Source organism: Dromiciops gliroides, chromosome 1 (assembly GCF_019393635.1).
Source record: "Dromiciops gliroides isolate mDroGli1 chromosome 1, mDroGli1.pri, whole genome shotgun sequence".
Lineage (NCBI taxonomy): Eukaryota > Metazoa > Chordata > Mammalia > Microbiotheria > Microbiotheriidae > Dromiciops > Dromiciops gliroides.
This window is the reverse complement of record NC_057861.1, coordinates 433852482-433878897: the sequence shown is the minus strand read 5'-3', so window position 1 is coordinate 433878897 and position 26416 is coordinate 433852482. Positions and strand designations below refer to the sequence as shown.

Below are 26416 nucleotides of genomic sequence, written 5' to 3'. Positions count from 1 at the left end.
TAAAGTGAATATAGTGTTGGATATGGAATCAAGAAGACCTGAATTCAAACCTGACCCAGACACTTAGTAGCTATATGACCCAGGGCAAGTGACTTAATTCCTGTCTGCCTCAGTTTATTCATCTGTAAAATAGGGATAATAGTAGTACCTAACTCCCAGGATTGTTGTGAGAATCAAATGAGGTAATTGTAAAGCACTTTGCAAACCTTGAAGTTCTATATTGATGAAGTCTGTTATTATTATCAACCATCACTATAGCTCAGGGAAAATATATCCATTCACCAAGTCTATGTCAGGCATATCCTTCTCTTCCTTCATGGAAGCATAATTGCAAATGAAAGCTGAAAAACGGCTTCAAGGTCACACAAGCACCAGGATGGAGGACTAGACATTTTCTCTGATCCCCATGGTCAGACCCTATGAGACAAAACAGAAATTATGTACCAAAGATAAAGCAACTTCAGTTTTTTCCATGGTCTAGGACATGCAGAATCCAAAAGAAGGTTAAAAAAAAATCTGAAACCAGGGGCAGCTAGGTGGTGCAGTGAATAGAGCACTGGCCCTGGATTCAAGAGGACCTGAGTTCAAATCCAGCCTTAGACACTTGAAACTTACTAGCTGTGTGACCCTGGGAAAGTCACTTAACCCCAATTGCCTCACCAAAAAACCAAAATCTGAAACCAATAAACCAATTGACATTGATCCCGAGATTACTTAGTGTCCCTCTCCCACCTCCCAAGCTACTGACATCAAGGGTGTACTCAAATATCCAAGGATACAACACAGATTTACAATCCCACGTGATGTCCCCACCCCTACCCCCAACCCCACCCCTTTCCAGTGCCACGGAGACCCCAGCCCCAGGCTGCAGTAATTTATCCTAACTGCAACAGAGAGCCAGACAGCTGCAGTACCTTAAGAACAAAAGCTGGCGGGAGGTTATAATCTTATAGCATCAGTGCTGCAAAACACTATACTGCTGGGGTAGACAACCATGTAGAACTTGCCCAGGCAGAGCCAGGCCAGTAATCCTGTAACACTAGCAGAGTTGGACTGGGCCAAAAATCTAAGGAAGAGAGGGAATGGGACATGACACCATTCCGTGTTTGTGTGTGTGTGGTGGGGGGAGGTGGGAAGAGAGGAAAGTAGTAGGGGCGGATGCTTTGTAGCACTTCACTAAGCCCAAGGGAAAAGAGCATAGCATCCAACTTAGGCCAATTCTGACCACAAAAAGGCAGTTGGGGCAGAGACCCAGGCTGGTGAACTGTGGGAGGAGGCTGAGATGTTTAAGATCTAGACCCCAAGGAAACAACAATCAGATGGGAGTGAGTCAGCAAGTGAATGATAAAAGTAAGGAGAGTGGGGAAGGCTGAAAATAACAAAAGATTTTAAGAAGGAGAAAACTAAAAAATCTTGAACACAAGCAGATAAATCAACAGGAAAACTAGCAACAACAGAAGGAAATATGGCCTCCAGATCTAGTAAACAAGTTCAGGCATCTATGAATAAATATTGCAAAAAAGGTAAATGATCCAACAACTTAATGAGGCAGAGGACCCTGTGGAACATGAACCACAAAACACTATTTCTGAGTGGTTCAAAAGAGAAATGAGAATAACAAGAGCAGAATTTATGTCCTGCACAGCAAAAACAATGAACAGAATAGAAAAACTGGAATCTGTAATGGCAAGTCTCACCAAAGAAACAGAAAAGAGAATAATAGATCAGGAATGCAAATACACAGAAGTTAAGGACAATCTAGAAGAAAAGAAGCACAAAACAAAATTAAAAGAAGAAAAAACACTCACTATATGCAAGCAAAACATATAAATCTTAAAGACAGAATGCATAGAGACAATCTAAGGATTATAAATCTCCAAGAAGAATGTGGTATGACAAAAAACCTTAATACCATAATGAAGGAAATATTAGAAGAGAATGTCCCAGAATTTCTGAACATAGAAAATAGAATATAAATTGAAAGAATTCACAGATAACTTCCAGAAGAAAACCCAAAGCTATAAACTCCAAGATACATAGTGGTTAAATTTAACAATTCAATTCAGAAACAGTTTTGTAAGAAAGACCTTCAAATACAGAGGAAAGAACATTTGAATAATGTAAAACTATTCTGTACCCACCAGAAAATATAAGAGGAAGTGAAAAAATGTGTCTCAAAGAGCAATGGGGCTCAGAATGCAGCCCACAGTGATGTATTCTGCAAATCTGAGCTTAACCACACATGAAAAAAAAATAGACATTCAATAATAAAGAGGCATTTGAAACATTTTTAACAAGAAAACTAGAACCGAAGAGATCATTTGCTTTTTGAACACCCAAGTAACAGAAATACAGGAGTGAATAAATGCAGCAGACAAGTACAACAACAGCAACAGAGTGATGAAGAGAGATCAGTAAGAGACTTCTTTCTAAATATACACCAGGAAATTGAATGAAGGTGGAAATCTGGTATAGGTAACAGTGCTTTATAGACAGAGGCTGGCAATAGCCTGACTTCTTACTGTTTAGTCGTTACAGGTACCGGAGTGGTTTGCCATTTCCTTCTCTAGCTCATTTTACAGATGAGGAAACTGAGGCAAACAGGGTTAAGTGACCTGCCCAGTGTTACACAGCTAGTGTCTGAGTCAGATCCCCCTAATGAGCCACCTATCTGCCTCCAACAGCTTGCCTAAAGGTAAATTTTTTTCCCCTGTGGAACTACATTACAACATGGGAGGGCACATGAAGAGAGGGAAGGGAGAAGGTGGATAGTGTGTGATGTGTTAGAATCAAGACAGGGTCTAACAATGAGGGTAAGTTGATTTCTGTGGTCTTAGAAAGAGAAGAGCCTATGGGGGTGGGGGGTGAGGAGGAGAGGTGGAAGATTAAGAAGAGGAGGGAAAAGAAGGAGGCCTTACTTTGGTGGTAGGGGGGCGTTTCACCAGTGCATGTTCCTATGGGTGAAGAGAGATGGTCTGTGAACCAAGATGGAGACCTTACATTGGATGTGGCTTGGGGGGATTTAGTGCTTGAAAAGTCTGCTAGTTCTACATTGGAAGAGGGAAGAGTTGCCCTAGGAGCAAGTGACACCTGACAAGTGGAAAAGCATGTGGCAAATATGGGGGGGGGAAGATAACTAAAGGAAGGTAGAGATCGGTGGTGGGCTGCATAATCAGGAACTGGGGGAGGGGCAGAGCTCTACCATAATGTCATATCCCTCTGACGCTCCCAATAATTGGCATTGTTCTGGGAGTGAGGCACAATGGAAAAAGGGAATCAATAGGGTAAGCTCTACAAAGCAGTGGCAAAATGCATCTGGGGGCAGACCCTAGGATGGATACCTTGGAAGCTTTGATTGTGTAAGAAATACAGAGAAAAGAGACCAGATAATTAGAGAGATCTCAAATCAGAGAATGAGGATCTAAAGTAGACAGAAAGAGAGGGTGGATAATGAAGACAGTAAAATAAATCCTTTTTGGAAAGGGGAGTAACATTTTTTTTTTTTAATTACTGAATAGGACTAGCTGAAAGGCAGCAGAGGAAGGGGGAATCTACTTGACTAACTGAGAAAGAAAAAGATAGAGAAAAATTATATAACCTGATAAAAGCAGGAGAGAAAAAGGAACTTAATAGGCAAAATCCAAAAGGGAAAGCGGTAACAATCAGGAGTTCAAGAAAAAGAGTCACTGGGCACAGGGTCACCTTAAAAAAAGATTAAAGCAAGTAATTAAAGGAACGTAGTTTGCAGCAGAAGAGGGGAAACATTATAACTCGAAAGCTGAAGAACATAGGAGAAGACCTTTCTTCCTCCCACTTTGCCTCAGAGCAACCAGGTGAAGGAGCTAACATCCTCGTGAGTTTAATGGTGAGAGCAGAGCCTACTAGGCACCTATTCTGCCAGTGGTATTATATGGTCAGGCACTTATACACTCTGAGCAAAGCCAGTCATAGGACACAAGCCAGAAAGGTTGTCATACCGCTGAATTCTCTTGAGTCATGCATGGAATCCAAAGCAGCAACAATATTTACATCTTCATTTCTATATATTTGGGGGACCTGTGGCCCAGTAAAGGTTTCCAGTGTCCTGCAAATGTCCTCCCTTCCTTCAAATTGTGGCTACAGGCCCCCACCTTCCATGCTGTACAGTTCTAGTGAGGTTGAACTTGGATTCCTATGGGCTATGTGGTGACTTAGAAAACCACAAATGAACATTTTCTACATTGTATTTATTGTACCTTTATTTTGTTAAATATTTCACAAAACTATAAATTAGCATTATCTAGGTTGCATTGTATTTTTATTTATTTTGTTAAACATTTCCCAATTCTGTCTTCATCTGGTTCAGCAGGCACTTGGCAGCTGTGGGCAGTGAGTTTGACACTTGTGCTGTTCACCACCAGTACAGGGTATATGGTTCAATCACAGTGGGAAGGTGAGAAGCAATAAGGGGAGAAAAACAAGAAATGACATTTTTCAAAGTAGCAATAAAACCATTTAAACTTGAAAACTGCCTGTAAATAGATTGCAAAGTCTGCTTAAAAACATATAAATTATATAGAAGTTGGCATGTAAACAGCCTTAAGAAAGTTACCTGCAGCTCTAGAGAAATGTGGTCTTTTGAATCAAGGGTCTCTAAGACAGTGTGGGGTCCTGGCTGGCTTCACAGCAAATGTAAATTTGCATAGTCTGTTCTTGCATTCAAGGGCAGATATACATTACCATTTCATAAATGGTCCTCAAGAAAATACTAGTAGAGACCACTGTGTTAGGGAACTATTATATGACTACAAGATCCATTTTGGCAGACCTTCAAATATTAGAATCCATATTTTCTGACAGGTGACAGTAAAGACTCTTCTTAAGAATGAAGGTAATGGGACCTCTGGTTCACTTATTAAAATATAGTAAGTGTCTAGGGTTTTGTCAAAATAACATAAGCTGGGGCAGCTAGGTGGCACAGTGGATAGAGCACTGGCCCTGGATTCAGGAGGACCTGAATTCAAATCCAGCCTCAGACACTTAACACTTACTAGCTGTGTGACCCTGGGCAAGTCACTTAACAACAACTGCCTCACACCAAAAAAAAAAAAATAATAATAATAACATAAGCTATTCCACTTAGGCAAAATGTCTTCCCCACTGTTAGGGAAGAGTTGTAGTTTATAAGACACAATTGGTACTGTAAGAAATTAATTGTGATTTGGGGTTTCTATGACCGCATCTTCGCTTCATTCTGGTCAGACTGAAAAGATGTAATCTTGAAAAGGAAGTCTGATCAGATTTGTCAAGTATATTAGGTGGGACTGAATAACACAACGAACATTTATTGAGTCAAAGTATCCAATAAAGTACCTAAATCCCACTTAGGAGTTTCCCCAAGCCCACGTGGGCCTGGCGAAATTATAATGGGGACAGCCCGGGGGTTATGTTGAACCAATTGGAGACTCAGCATGGCTAAGAACCTCCTTTCCTGGGTGAGAGGCAGGAAGAGGGGAGAGAGAACTCAGGGAGGAAGGGGAAAGAAAGGCAGAGAGACAGAGAGAGGGGGGGGAGGGGGAGGGGGAGAGGGAGAAAGGGAGAGAGAGAGAGGGAGAGAGAGAGAGGGAGAGGGAGAGGGAGAGGGAGAGGGAGAGGGAGAGGGAGAGGGAGAGGGAGAGGGAGAGGGAGAGAGGGAGGGAGAGAGGGAGAGAGAGAGAGAGAGAGAGAGAGAGAGAGAGAGAGAGAGAGAGAGAGAGAGAGAGAGAGAGAGAGAGAGAGAGAGAGAGAGAGAGAGAGAGAGAGAGAGAGAGAGAGAGAGAGAGAGAGAGAGAGAGAGAGGAGGCGTTGGTGGTTGACCTTCAGACCAAACCAGGAGACACTGCACAGCTGATTCTCCTTAGAACTACAGATTCCAGGTGGTGGTGAGTTTGTGTTGTTGAGGCAAGGCTGGCTCTTTAGGCCAGATGAGCTGGAAGCAAGCTTAGAGTTTGAGTCAGTTTTTGTTCGAGCCAAGCTATTCTGAGTAGCTGAGGAAGCAAAGCTTATTCGAGGTACCTGGGGGACTTTTTATCCTAGAGATTTAGATTCTAACCTTCTGGGAATTGGGTCATATTTTTCCTTTCCTCTATCCCCTTTCTCATTGTCCCTGGCTCTATTAACTTCACTTGTGTTGAAAATTTAGTTCCCATTAATAAAACCTGATTTGTTTGTGGGAAAGAGGCTGTTAATCTCCTTTCTTATCAGTCTGAGAGAAATAACTAAGCAAAAGGCAGTTTGGAAGAGAGGAAACTCTGGACCCAGAGGTCTCCCATTATTTCCTGAACCCCAATATTATGGCAAGCCACCCAATTAACTCTCCCCATATTGAATTTGGCCCATACAGTACAACTGTAAAAGTAGAAGAGAGTTAATGCTAGTTTGATGAATCACAATATTTTAAATATATTTCTTGACCTAAAGTCTAGTATGCATTTTGTTTATTTGGACATAGATCAAATATAAGATCTTGAAGGCTAAAATGTGAAATTCAGAATAAGGAATTTACAGATTAACATTCTCCCCACTGAGAATCAATGCATCACTTGAAAGCTGAGGAACACTGGAGAAGACCTTTCCTATTGTTTATAACATCCCAGGCTCTTGGAATGGTCTTGGGGATATGGGACTGGGCCCATGATTTCAGTAATACAGGCAGGTGACACACTTCTCTACCAAAGCAGGCTGGCAACTTCTCAGAGACTAGTGAAAAAATTTAGTCTTCTTAACATATAGATGGAGAAACAGAAGCCTAAGAAGTTAAGTGTAAGGTCAATATTCAGTACCAAAGCTGGGATCCCATCTTTGAGGGCATAGGATGTAATAATTCATTTTAACCCCCAAAGCATTTACTGAACAATTACCATTATAATTGAGGAGTTGTACTTAGCATAGTGCCTGGTACACAGTAAGCTCTAGGTAAATGTTAGCTATTATCTTCTTGAACAAAATCAAACTCTAGAGAATAGGGACTACCGTAGTATCTCCTTACAAAGCTATGATCATTACATGTAACAATATTATATAATATAATCTAAGAGAACATTATTACAATACAATAGAAAGGAGTTGGACTAGATGGCTTCTGAGGTCTTGTCTAGCCCTAGACTATGATCCTAGTCCCAGGCAAATACTGATGATCCTTGAATTTTGTGAGTTTAACATAGAGTGAAGCTACTTTTTTGAGCCAGTTTTACTATCGAATGATTGTTGGGTGGACTTTCTATTATATCCTACTCTTCTGAGCATTACTTATAAAAATTATAATTGAAAGAATTTTTCAAAGATTCAAGTCTTTAAAATGCCAATTAAAAGGGCAGCTAGGTGGCACAGTGGATAGAGCACTGGCCCTGGAGTCAGGAGGACCTGAGTTCAAATCCGGCCTCAGACACTTGACACTTACTAGCTGTGTGACCTGGAGGAAGTCACTTAACCCCATTTGCCTCACCAAAACAAACAAAAAACCCCACAAAAATGTCAATTAAAAATGTCGTATTTTTCTCACAAAGAATAGTGAGATAGTGTAGCATGGTGGATAGAAGGATGTCTTTGGAGTCAGGCAGACCTAGGATCATGTCTTAACTATGTGAGACAGATGGGCTATGTGACCACAAGGAAAGTCACTCAATGTCTTGGTCACCTAGACCCCTCTCCAAAATTATAATTTGCAGATAAGTTGCTGATCTTCCTTGGTGGTAGAATTTTTTGGAATATCAAACAGTAATGAAATTATAGGTCTAGACCAAAAATGAATTAGGCAGCATTAAAGATTACAATTATCTAACATCTGTCCATATGCTAAGGTAGGTAGTAAATTCTATTCGGTGAATGACTAAATTAAAAAAAATCAACACTTGCTTTATGCCAAGCACTATGTTAAGTGCTGCCTAGGTGAGTTCATCTGCAAGTGGATGGAAAGGCCTGTTGGTCCTTAGAGTATAGCATCAGGACAAATAGTGTCTAGGGTTTTGGAGGGTTCAGTGTCAAGTAAGATGGTAAGACCCACTGGTATTCTGTGTTACTGGATGGTTAGTAGTTGGTGATTCCCTGCCCATCAAAATGCCATGTGACCATGCCCTCTCTGTAGCTGAGGGTAATGGGGGGGGCAGAGTATCCCTGAACTATGACCCTTGGTAGTAGGGGAGGGTGAAGTGAGCTTGAGTCAGAGTAGAGTACTATGGATTCTCTCCCATTAAAATGGAGATAGGACATTGCCTACATGGATGGAGAGGAAAAGGGAGATCTGCTGGGATTTGGGTAAAGGGAAGGAAAAAAGTGAGCTCTTCTCATGTCCTGTTCTATTGGACCCTCCAGATATACCATTTATTTCACACAAAAGAATTTTCATTTCAGAAAACATAAACGAAGGTAGGTTGATGTAGGGAGCTAGGTTGAGGGAGGCAAGATAATGTTTGTTTATATGAATGAAGAAAACAGAATGCAAGAATTGACCTAGTTATCTTTAAGATGCCTTTATTTCAGTGGCAAAAAAGTATAATTAATTATAATAGAAAGTTTAACATTTCCTAACATTAGAATATGTTCATTATAACACAGATCTCAGGAATTTTAACTGCACAATTTTAAGTCAAAATAACCCTAATCAGATGCCACAAGATAAAGTTTGAACTTTGATTCATAGTACAAATGAAACAAACAAAATTTAAACAAAATAAGGCACACTACTGTAATTCAAGATCTCAGAATGGCCCGTCCATGCTTGTCATATAGAATTTCCAATGCTGCTCCATTATATGGCATGGAAGAAGTTCTTGGTTGCTGATCAGTAAGATTTCATTTAGCTGAAGATAATGTGTGAAGTTTTGTACTGAATCACTGGAAGGTCCTGTTTGAAAAGTTGACAAAATATTACTAAGGGCTCTAAAAAATCAAAATCATTAGCACTTAAAAGTTGGGTCAGTTTGAGGGCAAGCATATCAGGTTTTGTGACCAAAACAAAATTTTTTTCTAACTGTATTTTCATTACCTACACAGCATGCATGCAACAAAATGGAACAGAGATATGGTATTCAGAAATAGCTCCATTACCTCCCAGCCCTCACTCTTAGCTTCCAGCTATGAGTCCCAGCAATATTGCTAACAGCTTCGTTGTGAGCATTTACACAGAGGAAGTCAGCAAATGCTACAAATCAGGGCTGGTTGCTTAACTGTGAATAAGGCAGATTAGGAAGGAAGAAAAAATAAGTATTTATTGAGTAACTACTATGTGTCAGGCACTGGGCTAAGCTCTTTACCAATATAATCTCATTTCGTTCTCACAACAACCTTGTGAGGTAGGTGCTGTTCTGAACCCCATTTTACAGATGAGGAAACTAAATCTTCTGGTTGTGGTTACTACAATGAATATACACACTCGGACAATGTTAATGCAATTTGCCCAAACTCGGTTCAAATGCTACCTTCTATATATACATCCCCCTAACTACTAAAGTCCCTACCTGAAATGTCTTAGTATTTATTTTCATATATTGCATAAACTGTTATCTACGTATCTGTACACACAATGTCCTAAAAATCTCAGTGAAGTTTTAAGTTTTATAGCTAAATATGTGTGCATGTATTAAAGCACCCACCATGTTACAGGCACTATGCTAAGTGCTGGGGATACAAAGACAAAAATGAAACTGTCCCTGTCCTCAAGGAAATCATAAGGGAGACAACATGTATACAGAAACATGCATGTATATACACACATCTATACATACTAGTACATATACATGTGTGTACAAATACACATATGTGTATACTGTAGATAGTGTATGATATATGCTGTATGTAATGATTGGAATGACGCCACCTACTGGAGGCTTACTATAGGAAAGTTCTGCCATGAAGTGAAAGTCTTTGAGGGCAAGACCAGGAGTCTTTGGCGTCAGGAAGTGACGTTTGCTTGTGGGAGGAAGAAGCGGGGAGCCTAGCGCTCCGATTCTCTCTCCTGAGGATGCTGGTGGAGAAGGGAGCTAGAAATGTGCTCTCCCTTTAATAGATAGGAATCTAGGCCTTTCTCTCTCTCTTTACCAAATTCTTATTCTCCTTAATAAATGCTTAAAAGTCTAACTCTTGCTAAAGCTTATAATTTATTGGCGACCACTCATTAGATATTTTAGACAGTATAGCTAGAATTTTAGCCTTAACATGTATCATATATGTTGTTGCACATAATGTAGCATAGCATATATTACTCTAGTATATACATGTGTATACAATACATTTTATATGTCTACATATATAGTATACTAGAATATGTTACTACTATATATAGAATACTAGTATATAAGTATGTGTATATGCATATATGTATGTATAGTAGACTAGTATATATGTGTATATACACAGGTGTATATATGTGTGCATATAGTATACCAGTATATTACAATACATAGATACATCTCCAACTCTTTGTGACCCTGTGGGCCACGGTATGCCAATTTTGTCCATGAGGTTTTCTTGGCGAAAATACTGGAATAGTTTGCCATTTTCTTCTCCAGTGGATTAAGGCAAACAGAGACTAAGTGACTTGCCCAGGGTCATAAAGCTAGTAAATGTCTCAAGTCTGAATTTGAACTCAGGTCTTCCTGACTCCAGGCCCAATACTCTATCCACCAAGCCATCTAGTTGCCTCATATATATATATATATATATATATATATATATAAAATATCATAACATTAGTATGCTGTCTATATAGTATACTATTATATATACTAGTATATATACACATATATACTAATATACTATTATATATAATAGTCACATATATTATAGTATTCTAGTACACTATACATACCACATACACACTATATATAGTATGATAGATAGACAGATATATATATATATATAGTATACTCTCTCTATATATATAGTATACTAGTGTGTGGTGTGTATACTAGTATACTATATTATAGTATACTAGAATACTATAATATATATGACTTTATTATATATAATAGTATATTAGTATATATGTGTATATACACTAGCATATATAATAGTATACTATATAGACAGCATACTAATAATGTATGTGTGCACACATGTATATACATTCCAAACATACATACACATTGTGTATATACCCACTGTGAGACCCATCACACCACATACATGCATATATATGTACATGTTGAGGTTAAGAATTGTTTCATCTTTGTCTTTGTCCAGCACCTGGACAAAGGTGCCTGGCACCTAGTGGGTGCTTAATTGTTTGCTAATTTATCTAACAAGGACAGTGATAAACCTATCCCAGTTCTGGAGGCCAACATATATTAAAAGCAGGGGTGGTCCTGAGTTCCTTTGAAGCCTGAATTTACCAGGTTCGGCAAATAGTCTTTACCACTCCTCAGGCCTAGGGCATGACTCATGCTTCCAACAGTCTCTAACGTTATTCAGCTACATGTGACTCACTGGCACTTTATAACAGCTATCGGGGCAGCTAGATGGTGCAGTGGATAGAGCACCAGCCCTGGAGTCAGGAGGACCTGAGTTCAAATCCGGCCTCAGACACTTAACATTTAACAGCTGTGTGACCCTGGGCAAGTCACTTAACCCCAATTGCCTCTCTAAAAAAAAAATAATAACAGCTATCAATAGTAAGTGAATATTAAATTGAGAAGGAGCTAGATTGTGAAGAGAGTATCTGACCCACTCTTCCTCATTTTAGAGACAAGGAAGCAGAGAGGTAAAGAGAGACAAGAGGCATCCTATGGGCAGCAGGGGTGAGGAGTGCCCTGAAAGGCTGTATTTAAACAATTCCTGACTCTTCTGCCTCCTTGCAGTCTGCTATCATCTCTGGTATGGGGTTCTCTCTTCTGGCTGGTGAGTTCTTGGCCTGGACTGGCATTTCATGTTGCATCTAGGACATCCATTCTTTTTTTTTTTTTGTGAGGCAATTGGGGTTAAGTGACTTGCCCAGGGTCACACAGCTAGTAAATGTCAAGGATCTGAGGTTAGGTTTGAACTCAGGTTCTCCTGAATCCAGGGCCAGTGCTCTATCCACTGAGCCACCTAGCTGCCCCTAGGACATCCATTCTTGACTCTGGAGTTATGCATCTCCTCTCTAGCAGCCTTGTTTAACTCTCCCTCACCTTTACCTCATCCCTTTATGTGTCAAGACACATAAATGTAAGATCCTGGAAGGCAGGGACTCTTTTTTGGCTTGTATTTCTCTCCCCATACTCAGAGTAGCTCCAATACTTTACCTGATGTGACATTATGTACATTTTATGTGGTTAAGTTTACATAAATCAACCTGAGAGGGTTATTTGGGTTTGCTGCCACCAAGAGGAAGTAAATTCCTTGGATAAGTGAAATTAAGAACTAGGTTTAGACTACAAGCATGCAGGTATTTAACTAGCAGAAATGGGGGATGGTGGTGGCTAGGAGTACAGACAAGGGGAGGGGTAGAGGGTAAGAGTTGTTGAGGTGGCACAGAGGATATCTCCTTTGGAGACAGCAACCCCAACAAGGAAAGAAGTGTGGAAGCCCTGGGGAGGAAGCCCTCCCTGTTAGATGCTGGTGCTCAAGAGCAAAAATACTGTTTGCCTTATGCTAGTTATAGTTCTGCAGGCATGATTAACAGAAACAAAGATGGACATATAAAATGATCATCAAATGAAGATTTCCCTATCTAAAAAACTATAATTTTTCTTACAACAAGGAAATCTAAATAATATTACTAAACTATATTTAAGACTGGTATGTATGGAGCAGATAAAAAAACAACTATAGTTTGCCATCTTCCTAACTGTTAGCTATTATGAACCCATCAATTGAAAATAAATTTTATGCTTCCAGTGAGAGAAATCCTTCCATCTTTTCCTCATCCACTTGCAGTAATTAGCCTTGCCAGCTTGTCTACACCTCTCTGGCTCTGTGACTTCAGCAGGCTCCAAAAGTCCTTGCAGTCTTTTTTCAGGTGCTAATTCTAGGACTTCAGCCTAAGCAATAAGGCTCACCTTCCCTGTCAGTCTCCTGCTGAAATGATTCCCTGTAGGTGTCTGCTCCCTCAGAGATCCTTCCACACGGCAGAAGCAGGAACCAAATGAATGCACCTTCTACCTGTCTCTCTATGCTGAACGTGTATAATCAACACGACCGCTTTTCTCCAATTGGAATATCTTTCCAATTTATTTTTAATGTTAATTTGTTTAAGTGTGAAACATCCCTTCCTCTTGTTCCTTGCTGTTGGAAGCTGCTAGTGAGGTGTAACTTCATTTAGATAAAATATTTCTCCTTACCAGCTTGAGTTCACAAACTGCCTTCTTTTACAGACTGTTTCTCATACAATCTTCTCCAGAAGCTGTTTCAGGAGTTGAATTTCTTCTCCCAGAACATTTTTAAACACTGGCACAAGGCTTTTGAACATAAATTCCAACTAGTTTCTTGACACTGGGCTAAATCCATTTTGTTGGCAAGCAAATACCACCTCTGTGTGAACCCTCTTGTTTGTTCTGCACCACCGAGCTTCCCCCCATGTTATAAACCAGAAGGTGTAAAATCCATAATCTCAGATTTGTCTGCTTGGTTGGCTCAACTAGTGAGAGACTGGCACTAATATCATCAGGGTCAAGGATTTCATCCTCATACAGACAGAAATTCTGATACCTGTTAACTATCTCCAATGGAATATATGGGACTGTGTTGAATTCATCCTCTGTATTGGAAAAACAATATAAAAGATATCTACCTGGCAAGAGATTGATAGCATTGTCTTTCAAGGGCAATACTCCCAAAGATTTAACTGGAGGCCATTAATAAGCACTGCAGGATATATGGCTGGAAGGGACATCTGAAATCATCTAGTCTAGCTCCTTCATTTTATGGATGATAAAACTGAGACCCATAGAGACTGTGACTTACTCATGTCCCACAAATAGTAAGTACAAGGATTGGGACTAGAACCCAGCTCCTCTGACTTCTAATACTCTGATTTACAGCTCTTATTCTATGGTCATCGAAATGGATTTTCCAAATAACTCAAATTGCTTTATTTTTTCCTTCCTAACACTTTCTTTTAAAAATGACTTTGTGGAAGATCGATCCAATTCAGGTAATGTCGATGAATGATAATAACAATGGTGATTAAAAATTGACATTTACCTAGCACTTTAAGGTTTGCAAAGTGCTCAGCACATATTTCATTTGATTCTCACAACAACCTTCTGAGATAAGCAACACAAGCATTATTATCCCCATTTCACAAATCACGAAAATGAGACTAAGAGAGCAAATGACTTGCCCAGGGTAACAAAGTTAGTTAAGTATATAAACTAGGATTCAAATCTAGACCATCCTGACTCCAAGTCTATTATTCCAGGCTGCCTTGTTAAGACAATCTTGACTGTTCTTATAGGAGTCATGGGTTACCTTTGAGAAAAACTGTTCTAATTATAACACAGGTATCATGCAAATATTGCATTTCATATTATAGTGAGCAGTTTATGTACCTAAAAACAAAGTTCCAAGAACAATGAACTCAAGAAAAAAGGTGGGGGCTGATTGATTGTAGCTACTTTCATATGAAGTTGGGGATATCTAAAGATAATAACAGGGGCAGCTTAGGTGAGCAGTGAATAGAGAGCACTGATGGGGCCTGGAGTCAAGAAGGCTCCTCTTCCTGAGTTCAAATCTGGCTTCAGATACTTACTAGCTGTGTGACCCCAGGCAAATCACTTTACCCTGTTTGCCTCAGTTTTTTCATCTTTAAAACGAGTTGGAGAAAGAAATGGCAAACCACTCCAGTATCTTTGCAAAAAAAAACCCCAAACGGGGTTGCAAAGAGTTGGACATGAATGAAAATGACCAAATAGCAAGAAGAATAATGAGCTGGTGGCAGGAGGCACCTGATATACTGGGTCAGATGGCAGAAGGCCCCAACACCTCGGACTCTGGTCCTACAACAGCAGTTCTTCCAGTACCACCCTGGTTGTATCACACCTCACAGAGTATAAAAATACCACTAACTCAACAAGGTTCTGCTTTCAGACTTCCCAGGATAAAATCCTCTTTGGCACACCAAACTGTGATTTAGCAAATTGACTACTTCTTAATTGAATAATTAAACTATTTTAGAAGCTGCTCCAAAGGTACTTTGGACCTAAACAAATAGGATATTATTGCCATATCATATATAATAGGATATTATGGAAGAGATATTGGCAACTATGATCCTAGATGTGGAATAATCTTGAGTGTTTAGATTTTGTGGTAGAGTAAACCCCAAAGCTGCTGAATTCACAAATCTAGAAGTCAATTAATTAATTGATTGATTGATTTTTTTTTTGTGGGGCAATGTGGGTTAAGTGACTTGCCCAGGGTCACATAGCTAGTGTCAAGTGTCTGAGGCTGGATTTGAAATCAGGTCCTCCTGAATCCAGGGCTAGTGCCTTATCCACTGCGCCACCTAGCTGCCCCTTGATTGATTTTTACAAACACAGGCATGTCCTGGCACAAAGTAGGCCCTTAATAAGTGCTTGCTGACTTAATGAGAAACCCTTAAAATCTAGAAAATGGGGAAGCACTTTACTGATAAAAACTCAGACACCAAAGCTTATTGTTGTTGTTAGTTGTTACTGCTGATATTAATAACTATCTTTGATACTAGATATCATTTGATCCTTTTGTCCCTAATTCAGTCCCATGACAGTTTAAGGAAAAAAGAAGCATTAGCTAGAATGTTAAAGAGAAGCCAGCATTTGCAAATAAGTCTGGTTTTTCCTTCTTTATTGAACCAGATGTTATAGTATTGTAGGTATAGGCATGTTATAATAGATCACAGAACCTTCTTTTCAATTATTTTTGGTTTGTTTAGAGCATAGTAAAAATAACTAATACTTATGTAATAAGAGTCATCTTATCTTAAAAAATGGAATAGCTAGGTATTCCTTATATTCACATAGCTACAATGTTTGTGGGAGCTATATGACTAAGGTAAAAAATATCAGTATCACAAATAAAGGATGGGTGAGGCCTGGTAAGACATCACTTTGCCTGAAAAAGATCTGGAGGCTTTAATGGATTAATAATAGGTTCAATATGAGTAAGCAATAGGATGTGGTAGCTGAAATAACTATTGTGACCTTGAGATATGTTAAGAGTGGCATAGTTTAATGCATTGTTTGTGGAATTGTGAACTGATCCAACCATTCTGGAAAACAATTAGGAACTTTGCCCAAGGGGCTATAAAACTGTGCATACCCTTTGACCCAGAAATACCACTATTAGGTCAATATGCCAAAGAGATAATAAAAAAGGGAAAAGGACCCACATGTACAGAAATATTTATAGCAACTCTCTTTGTGGTGGCAAAGAACTGGAAATTGAGGGAATGCCCATCAACTGGGGAATGGCTGAACAAGTTGTGGTATATGGATATAATGGAATACTATTGTGCTATAAGAAATGATGAGCAGGCATTCAGAAAAATATGGAAAACATATGAACTGATGCAAAATGAAGTGAGCAGAACCAGGAGAACACCGTACACAGTAACAGCAACATTGCATGATGATCAACTATAAATGACTTAACTCTTCTCAGCAATAAAATGATTCAAGAGAATACCAAAGGACTTATGATGGAAAATGCTCTTCACATCCAGAGAAAGAACTGATGGAGTCTGAATGCAGATCTAATCAGATTATTTTCACTTACTTTATCTTTTTTGTTATTGTTTCCTTTTGGTCTGTTTCTTCTTGCACAACATGACTAATATGGAAATATGTTTTATGTGACTGCACATATATAACTTACTTAAAATTCTTACTTTTTTAGGGTTTAGGGAAGGAGAAAGAAAATTCGGAACTCAAAAAAATTTTTTTAAATGAATGCTTAAATTTGTCTTTACATACAATTGGAAAAAATTAAAATTCTATTTTTTTTTTAAAGAGAGGTATAGTTTGCAGAAATAAAGAGGTATTAGCACTGTTCTGGAGAGTTTTGTTCAGTTCACAATGCCACAATTTTAGAAGGACATCGCCCTCACCTAGGATGTTGAAGGGACTTGAGTCTATGTGACATGAAGATTAATTGAAGGAGCTAGGGACATTTAGACTGGGAAGCACAGGTGGGGCATGACAGCTGGCTTCATCATGCATAAGAGAGAACAGGCATGTTCTGCTTGGTTCCATAAGGCAGAAACCGGGGTACATAATATAAAGAGGAAAATTTAGGTTTACTATCAGAAAAACTTTCTGACTGAGAGTTGTGCCATAGTGGAATGGACTGCCACAGAAGACAGTGGATTCTCATTCACTGGAAGTCCTCAGGCAGAGGCTGGATGACTCCTTGTCATCTATGTTATTATGGGGATTCCTCTGTGGTATGGGGTTAGACTAGATGGTTTCTGAGGTCCCTTTAAACCAGAGGTTTTCAACTCGGGATCAACAAATTTGGTTTTTAAAAAAAATATTATGATAACTTTTGTTGTCATTCAGTCATTTCAGACATGTCTGACTCTTCGTCACCCCATTTGGGGTTTTCTTGGCAAAGATACTGGAGTGGTTTGTCGTTTCCTTCTCCAGCTCATTTTACTGATGAAGAAACAGAGGTAAAAAGGGTCAAGTGACCTGCCCAGGGTAACTCAGATAGTAAGTGTCTCCCTGACTTCAGGCCTGGCTCTCTATCCACTGTGTCAACTAGCTTTATTTCAATATAATTGATTTCCTTTGTGATTCTATATATTTTATTTTTTGCATTTAAATATATTCTGAAAAAGGTGTCCATAGGCTTTAGCAGACTGTCAAAAGGGGTCCACAACACAGAACAGGTTAAGAAGCCCCTATTTCAAACTAAAACTCTGTGATTCTGATTTTGTCACAGTGGCTAAATAACATGCTCCATTTAGATATTCTATATGCAGTATGTGAAAGGCCAAAGGCTTTATTCATCTCCAATGTAGGAGTTATCATGGACCTAGGAGAATCAAAGGAGTGGGAAGTATAGTAACAATCCATCAAAGTTGTATTTTCAACAGCCCTAAATGAGGACACACGAGATCCCTTGTAAACGAAGTTCAGGAGCACCAAAGGAGTCCTGTTTTTGTTTCTAACAATATATCATTATCATGCTGTTCACACAGAGAACATCACCAACCAAGGTACAAAACAGTAGGCAGGAGCTCCAAAGGGAGCAACATGCTTGCTTTTCCCACTGATGTTATGTTGAAAATAGAGCAGACAGAACAAAAATGTGGTGTTTCAGAAGATGGAGCAAAATGAAAAAGACTGTGGGCAGGCAGGCATTTGTTAACCCTGTAACTCTAAGAAGTAGAATCTTTATTATATGGAGAAGGAGTGGGTTTGGTGTAAAGGGCACTAAGTTTGGGGTTAAGACCCCTTTGCTTGAATCTAGTCTCCAGTATTTCCTAGCAATGTAACCCCAAGAAAATCACTGAGACTCAGTTTCTTTCTCTGTAAAAAGGGATGATGATAATCTTTTTAAAAAGCCTGTGGCAATGAAATAAGTGAAGTGGGAGGGTTAAGAAAACCTCTTCTTGGACAAAAAGTGGTCTCCAGTGGCACTGAAATAGTGCCAAGCTATCTTTATATGTGTATTTGTAGACACAAAAATATGTAATGTAATGGGGAGAGAACTGGTATTGTAGTCAGGAATACGTGGATTCATATTCTGCCTCTGATATCTGGCAAATGGTAAATACCAGATAAATGTCCGTGACTGACTGACCAGCCCTATGAAATAAATCCAGATTAAATTTTCATAGATTTAGAGCAGGAAAGGACCTTAGAGTTTATCAAGTCTACCCTGCCTCATTTTACAGATGAGAAAACAGTCCTAGAGAGATTAAGTGACTTACTTTAGTATGATTCTGTGTTATTCCTGAAATGTTATGAACCTATGAAATACATTAATTCAATTAACATGATTTGAAATTGTTCCAAAGAACTTTTGTTAGGCTACATTTTTATTATAATTACAAAATGAACTTTTGCTCACTCATTCTAAATGGAAAATATATACATATGTCTATGCATACACAAACCCATTTATAGTCAGGAATGTAATTCTAATCCAAGGCAAACCACTTAACAATTATTTCGACAGATGGTTACAAAATACAACCTCCCAAGTCACGTTGGAGAAAATAGTCTATCATGTCTCCTCTAATAGAAAGCTTACTGTCCTTCTGTAGAAAGGTATTCTGGGAGATATCTTTAGTGATGGAGAGCTAAGTGACTGATCTATAAAACTAAAATGAAAATTTAATCTGGATTTATTTCATAGGGTTGGTCAGTCAGTCATGGGCATTTATCTGGTATTTACCATTTGCCAGATATTGTGCTAAGCACTGGGAACACAAAGAAAGGCAAAAACATTTTCCACCCTTGACAAGCTCAGCTTTTAATGGAGAAGACAATACATAAATAGCTAAGTTACCATTCAAGATATATGCAAAGCAGATGGAAGTATCTCAGAGGGAAGTCACTGGGGATGAAAAGGAAACAACTAGGAAAGGGCTTGGGCAAAAGGTATGATTTAAGCTTAGATCTAAAGGAAGCTAAGAAAGCTAAGATACTAGAAAAGCACATGTATGGTTGGTTACATGTGAACCAATCAAATAGAACTGGACCTTATGTTTAGATTTGAATCCTAACTCTACTTCTCTGAGAAAATTTCTATCCAGAAAGATGGTCCGTTTAGTTGGAGAGGAAATGGTTATTCTGCTTCACAGAGGAAACTTTCAGGTTATATTCTGGGGGTTTTCCTTTTGAGCAAACAATAGCAAATAGCCATCTTGGGTAAGATCATCTGTATAAAAAACACGATTAAATGAGGTTCCCTGTACTTTATGAATTCCGACAATGGGATGATAAGAAAAGTACAAGAGAAAAAAAAAAGCAAAATAGCCAGAGTAGCATGCATAATAAATAAGAGTTTAAGTAGCTTACGATCCCTGTGGATCTTAAGATTGGTGTTATAGGAACACTTCTTCCTTTAGTCTGTGATGCTTAGATGTTGGGAAGTATTTAGTCTCATAAAACAGAGAGATATGCTAATCTGTGTGCTACACTACAAAAAATTTGGGTAGGAAAATAAACTAAAATTGCAGTATTAAGTGAAGAAAAGTCTTTCTTCAAAGATGTTGATTTACAATAGCACGCCACTGGGTCATGAACTATCTCCGTGAAAAGGACGGCTCTGACTTTCTTGGAAAAGACTGTTCTGTTTTCAAATGAGTTCGCATCATGTGTCCCCATCAAAGAAATGTCCTAATTAGTGTACATTAAATGACAGTTCCAGAAGAGAAAGAATAGAAGAGAAGTGTGTTTCCCTCACAGGTGAATAAATTGAAGCTAATGTGTTTGAGTGCCTGGAAACCATGGTGACAGAGCACAGAAATATACAAAGATGCCTTCCAAGGTAAATAGATGGAATTTGTTCTTTCTCAAGAGGCTATTTCCATTCAGCAGTTTTGTGTGGTAGACATTTTTAATGTGTGCTGAAAGGTTGATAGAATTTTGGAGAGAGTGGGAATATTTTCCCCCTCTAAGTCTGTCCTAAAGAAGAGATAAAGAGTTTTTAAGGCAAAGGGCCTATGGCAAACTAAACATGAAAAGAAAAATGTCTAGCAGAGAGCCACTAAAAATATTAAGATTTATGTATTGTCTTCTAGTTCTAAATATACACTTGGCCATAGTATGCATGTCTTTCTGGGTCTTTCAGACAAATAGCAGTTCTATTATCATCACCATTGTCATTACTATCATCACTATTACTACTACTATTACTACTGCTGCTGCTACTACTACCACCACCGCCACCATCACCACCCTACTATTATGAAATTTCTAAGAGTTAACAATTCTAACCCCTTTACCAACATTATAATTAAATATATTAAAATGGCCTAAAGAATCAGATTCTGTGAAAGAGAGTAGTCCCCTTGTGTCTCCAGAATTTAATTGAGTTTCCCATCTCTTTTGGACTGTTACCCTGTGAAGTTTCAATCTATGAGATATTACTTATCCTTCCTCTAAATTCTTTGAAATCTGCCTTCCTAGAAACTAGGGTGTATGTCAGATTATACCTAGAATTACTCTCTTTAATGAAGTACAGAGGGGGTAGCTTCCTCCCACAGTTCCCTTTATCTACCAGCCAGCAACTAAGTTCTTCACAGAATCAGCTTCAAGACAGAATTTCTCCTTGTTGATTCTTCTACCTTTTTAAGGATGAAATTATCACTAAGGCAAGTACAAAGCTCTGTTTTTAGCAGGTAGAGAACTCTAGCAAATGTCTGGATAGTTGAAATCTCCCCATCAGTGCTATAGAATGCTTCTACTAGGCTTATAGTCTATTTTCCCAACTCACAATCTATCTTCTCTCTTTGTTTCAGAGTTGTGTGGTAACATCTACTCACAAAATGGCTTCTGTTTCTCCCTCTATTGAAGCTTCCTCCAAATGCTATGCCTTGCCCCTCTGATTTCTGGATTGCTTCATATGAGTACAACTTCTTAATATAAAATGTTTCTCCTACTCTCTTATCTATCCTGTTCCTTTTGAATAAGGCATACCTATCAACCATGGGTTTTACCCCACCAAGCCTCTGTGATGTCAAATGAGGTTGCCTCTTAAGTGTTAAGATCTCTAGTTTTTCTGTTTTGTGATCTTAAATGTTGGGCATTTGTGTATAGATATTTGAGGCCAAGGGTTTTACTAGCTGTTCATTTCTTGAATTTTACTTCTCTAGATAACTGAACTGCTATTCTTCATCCTTCACTATTGCTATTCTTTAGGGTATCTAGCTTGATAGGTATATATAGACCATTTTCTCTCTTCTCTAACCCTTTTAGTTTTAAAGATTTTGATTGCATTGGCAAGATACATGACAAATAAATTCTATCAATCAATGTTTATTAAGTGACTACTATAAGTCAGACATTGTGCCAAGCATTGGGAATGCAAAAAGAGGCAAAAGACAGTCCCTGCCCTCAAGAAACTTACAATCTAATAGGGGAAACAATAAGCAAATAAATATATACAAAGCTGGCTATATATAGGACAAATAGGAAATAGTTAGAAGAAGGAAGGCAGTAGAATTAAGAAGAGTTGTGAAAGTTTCCAGTAAAAGATGGGATTTTAGTTGGGAGTTAAAGGAAGCCAGAAAAGTCAAAAGGCAGAGTTGAGAAGAAAGAGCATTCCAGGCATGGGGAACAGCCATGGAAAGTGGCCAGAACTGAGAGATTGAGTATCTTGTTCATGGAATAGCCAGATGGTCAGTGTCACTGGATCACAGAGTATGTGGCAGAGAGTAAGGCATAAGACTAGACTCAGAAGGTAGGATAAGGCTAGGTTACGAAGGGCTTTGAATGCCAAAGAAAGAATTTTGTTTTTACTCCTGGAGGCAACAGGGAGTCAGTGGAGTTTACTGAGTGCCATGATCAGACCTGCACTTTAGGAAACTCATTTTTGTGGCTGAATGGAGGATGATGGATTGGAATGGGAAGAGACTGGAGGCAGGCAGATCTGCCAACAGGCTAATGCAATAATCCAGGCATGAAGTGATGAGGGCTTGTACCAGAGTGATGGCAGTGTCAGAAAAGAGAAGGAGGAATATGCAAGAGAAGTTGCAGGGGTGAAATCAATAGGCTTTGGCAATAGCTTGGATATGGGGGCTGAGAGATAGGAAGGAATCAAGGATGATTCCTATATTGTGAGCCTGAGGGACTAGGATGATGGTGTTGCCCTTTACAGTAATGGAGAATGTAGAAGGAGGTGAGGGCTTAGCAGGGATGGTAATGAGTCCTATTTTGGACATAGTGAATTTAAGAGGCCTACTGAACATTTAGTTCTTGATGTCTGAAAGGCAGTTGCAGATGTGAGATTGTAAGTCAACAGACAAATTGGGATAAGATAAATAAATTTGAGAATCATTAGCATAGAGATAGTAATTAAATACACGGGAGCTAATGAGATTATCAAGTGAAATGGTATAGAGAGACAAGAGAAGAGGGCCCAGGACAGAACCCTGAGGGACACCTACAGTTAGAGAGTTAATAGCCTTTGTGGGCGTACTTTATCCCTGGCCAGGAGTCTGTCATCCGTATATTTTAAGTTATGGTTCAGAAGTAAAAAGCCTATTCTTAGATACCAGCTTTTTAGCAGCTATTCATTTCTCAAATATTTTCTTCTCTTCTGTATGTCTTGCTTTCAATGGGTAATATTGAAGAAAACATGTTTTGTGTCCCTATGTTCTATAATTTCTTGCCTAAGACTTTGTAAGTGTTGGCAATACTTTTAAGTTTCTTCTGGCAGTATTAATTGTGTTCACACGAATCACTAGGAGTAGGTAGTAGTCCTCCATTTTGATAAGCCTGGGGAGGTTTTCTTTTATATTTTAGATGCACGGCCACTTTTTGATAAGATCAGGAAAACAAATTACTGAAGGAAAGACAAAAACTGCTGTGATAGTTGGAAAAGAATCAGGCAAAAATTAGGTTTTGTCTGGTATCTTCCACTATATGTGATGATAAGCTCCAAATGAATATGTAACCTAAGAAAAAAAGGTCACGCCATAAAAAATTAGAGAAGAGGTAGCTCTTTTAATAACTGCCTGACAGGAAATTCTTAAACAAGACAGAAGAAATAGTAAAAGACAAAATAGAAGAGTTTGATTACATAAAATCAGAAAGCTTTCATTTGAAACAAAATCAATGTAGCTAGAATAAAGAGAAATTATCAAATAGGAAAAAAATCTTGTCATTAAAAATCTTTGATGAAAGTCTGATAACCAAAATATATAGAGAATTGATACAAATACATGACCAAGAGTCTTTCCTTAATAGATTGGATAGGGTGGTCCAAGGATATGACTCTCAAAGGAAGTCATATCCCTGGAGGAACTGCAGGATATCTATAACTATATAAAATATTGCTCTAATTGCTAATGATAAACCAGATGCAAATTAAGATAACTCTAACATTTCACATCAGACCCTTCAAAATGGCAAAGATAATAAAAGACAAAAAGAGTCAATGTTGGAGGGGCCATGGGAAGACAGTTCCTAAGTCAGTGCTGGTGAAGCTATGAGTTTTTCCAAACTTTTGAAAAAATGAGAAATACAACTAAACTATACATGCCCCTTGACCCAAAAATAGTATTGCTGAGCATGTACCCTAAAGACATAAACACAGTAAGATAATACATTGTATCAAAATATTCATAGCAGCACTTTCTGTGGTGGCAAAAAACTGGAAATAAAGTAGGTACTGACTGAGTAGAGAACTGCTGAGCAAATAATGATATATGACTATGATGGAATATTATTTTATCCTAAGAAGCAACAGATATAAGAAATATAGAAAGATTTATTTGAACTGATTCAGAGCAAAGTAAGAAGAGCCAAGAGAAAAATATATGCAAAAGTTACAATAATGTAAACAAAAACAACAGTAAAAGGAAGTCAAACTCTGGTTAATTTTAATGACCCGTGTAAGGAGAATTGATAATGGATCAGATTTCTGTCTTCTTGGCAGAGAGGTGGGGAATATGGCTGCCAAGTATGATATACACTATGAGATGCAGTTGCTGTGGCTGATGGTTTTAACTTAAATGTTTTCCTCCTCCTCCCCACCAAAGGAAGGGTGTGTGTGCAGGCCCTCATTACCTCAAACTTGGATTACTGCATTAGCCTGCCTATGCATCTATGTTAGGCAAAAGGAAAAGGCTGATAATCTTCTTGCTGTGAAGTAAACAATGGCCACCTAGAATGATTTTTCCCTTTAGCTTTCTCATCTATGATATTATATATACTCTACAGTCAAGGGTATGATACTAAATCTCTCTGATTATTCTATAACAGATATCACTTGACAATATTTTCATATGGAAAAGAGAGAGCAAAACTTTCACCTCCAAATGCTTTCCACATCCCTTTTCTCTGTTTCCAATATGATTAAAGGTTTAAAAATTTCCAACTTTACAAATCCTTGGATTTCTGTCAGCCACCTCAAAGCGATCAAGTAAATACGAAACCTAAATCAAAGGAGTTATAGCAGAACTCCTGCCCAAAGCCTCCAGAATGCCAGCTGGGACCTGCTTGTAAATTCCTCAGCATAGACAAAGTTACTGAGAGCATCTGAATCTGGTTAGCACAATGTCACCCCCACAAATCTCGAATTAGCATTAACATTTCCTGAAACATCTGAAAGGGAGAATTGGGATTTTTTTTTTTAAGATAATCATGACAGGAAACAGCTTATGTTGGCAGCAGAAGGGGTAGTATAGCTAATTTCCAATTCTACAGTTGTCAGAAGAAAAACAATGGAATTAGGGGAATTCTGGGGATGAAGTAAAAGTCACTGTCCAATAAATGATTTGCTGCCCAGTTCATTTATGATCATGGTGTGGCAAAGACTCTGGACAAAAAAAAGAGGAACCAGCAGGATGTCATTGTTGGAATGAGGGGGAGAGAAGGTGATGCAACACAGCTTTGTTTTTCAAAAATCCCCAGTGGCCTTCATCTTCACATTTTCCAAAATTAGAGAATGGAGCACAATTCTGGCAAGGAGGTATTTTCTTCTTACTGATGAACAATGTGGTTTCTGTTTCTAAGACTTGGTTAGTTCCATCTGATATATACAAAAGACTTTCAAAATCAGGAGCCAAGATTCTATAGTAGTACATTGCTTTTAATTTGTCACAAATTTATTAAGTACCTACTGTGCACAAAGCATGCTAAGGAAATGAATAATGAAATGGCTCCTTCCCACAAGAAACTTACATTCTATTAAGGGGATATACCATTTAAACAGATAAGCAAATATAAAATAATTTGAGGTGGGAGAAAGCACTAACAATTGGGGGCTTCAAGGAAGCTAAGAATTCTAAGGGGGAAGAGATGAGGAAGGAGTGTACTCCAGTCATAGGGGTCAGCCAAAGGCATAGAAGCGACAGATGGCATACAAATTTCAGTTGACAAGATTAGCTGGAATATAGAGTATATAAAAGGGAACAATGTGAAATAATGTCTGCAAAGGTAGGCTGGGGCCAGAGTGCAGAAGCCTTTAAATGCCAGGTTTAAGGACTTTTCTCTTGACCTAGAGGTAACAGAAAACTGATGAAGGTTTTTGAGTAAGGTAGTAAAGGGCATTTGCCTTAGGAATATTAATTTAGCAGCTATATGGAGCATGGATTAAAGAGGGGAGGAGACTGAAAGCAGGAAGACCAATCAGGAGTCTATTGCAATTAGAGATAGGGAGAAGGGATAAAATCTGGAACTGGCATAGTATTTCTTTTCTTTTCTTTTTTTTTTTGCAGGGCAATGAGGGTTAAGTGACTTACCCAGGGTCACACAGCTAGTAAGTGTCAAGTGTCTGAGGCCAGATCTGATCTCAGGTCCTCCTGAATCCAGGGCTGGTGCTTTAT

At 38.6% G+C, this 26416-nt stretch overlaps 1 protein-coding gene across 1 annotated transcript in view; it reads right to left on the bottom strand.

Moving 5' to 3' along the window:
* Positions 1 to 8561: 8561 nt before the first annotated feature.
* Positions 8562 to 26416, bottom strand: part of ANKRD31 (ankyrin repeat domain 31) — a 202828-nt gene continuing 184973 nt past the window's right edge. The window contains exon 25 of the mRNA XM_043975961.1: positions 8562 to 8860. Coding sequence (XP_043831896.1) covers positions 8715 to 8860 — 146 coding nt within the window. The 3' untranslated portion in view covers positions 8562 to 8714. The remainder of the gene's footprint in view (positions 8861 to 26416) is intronic.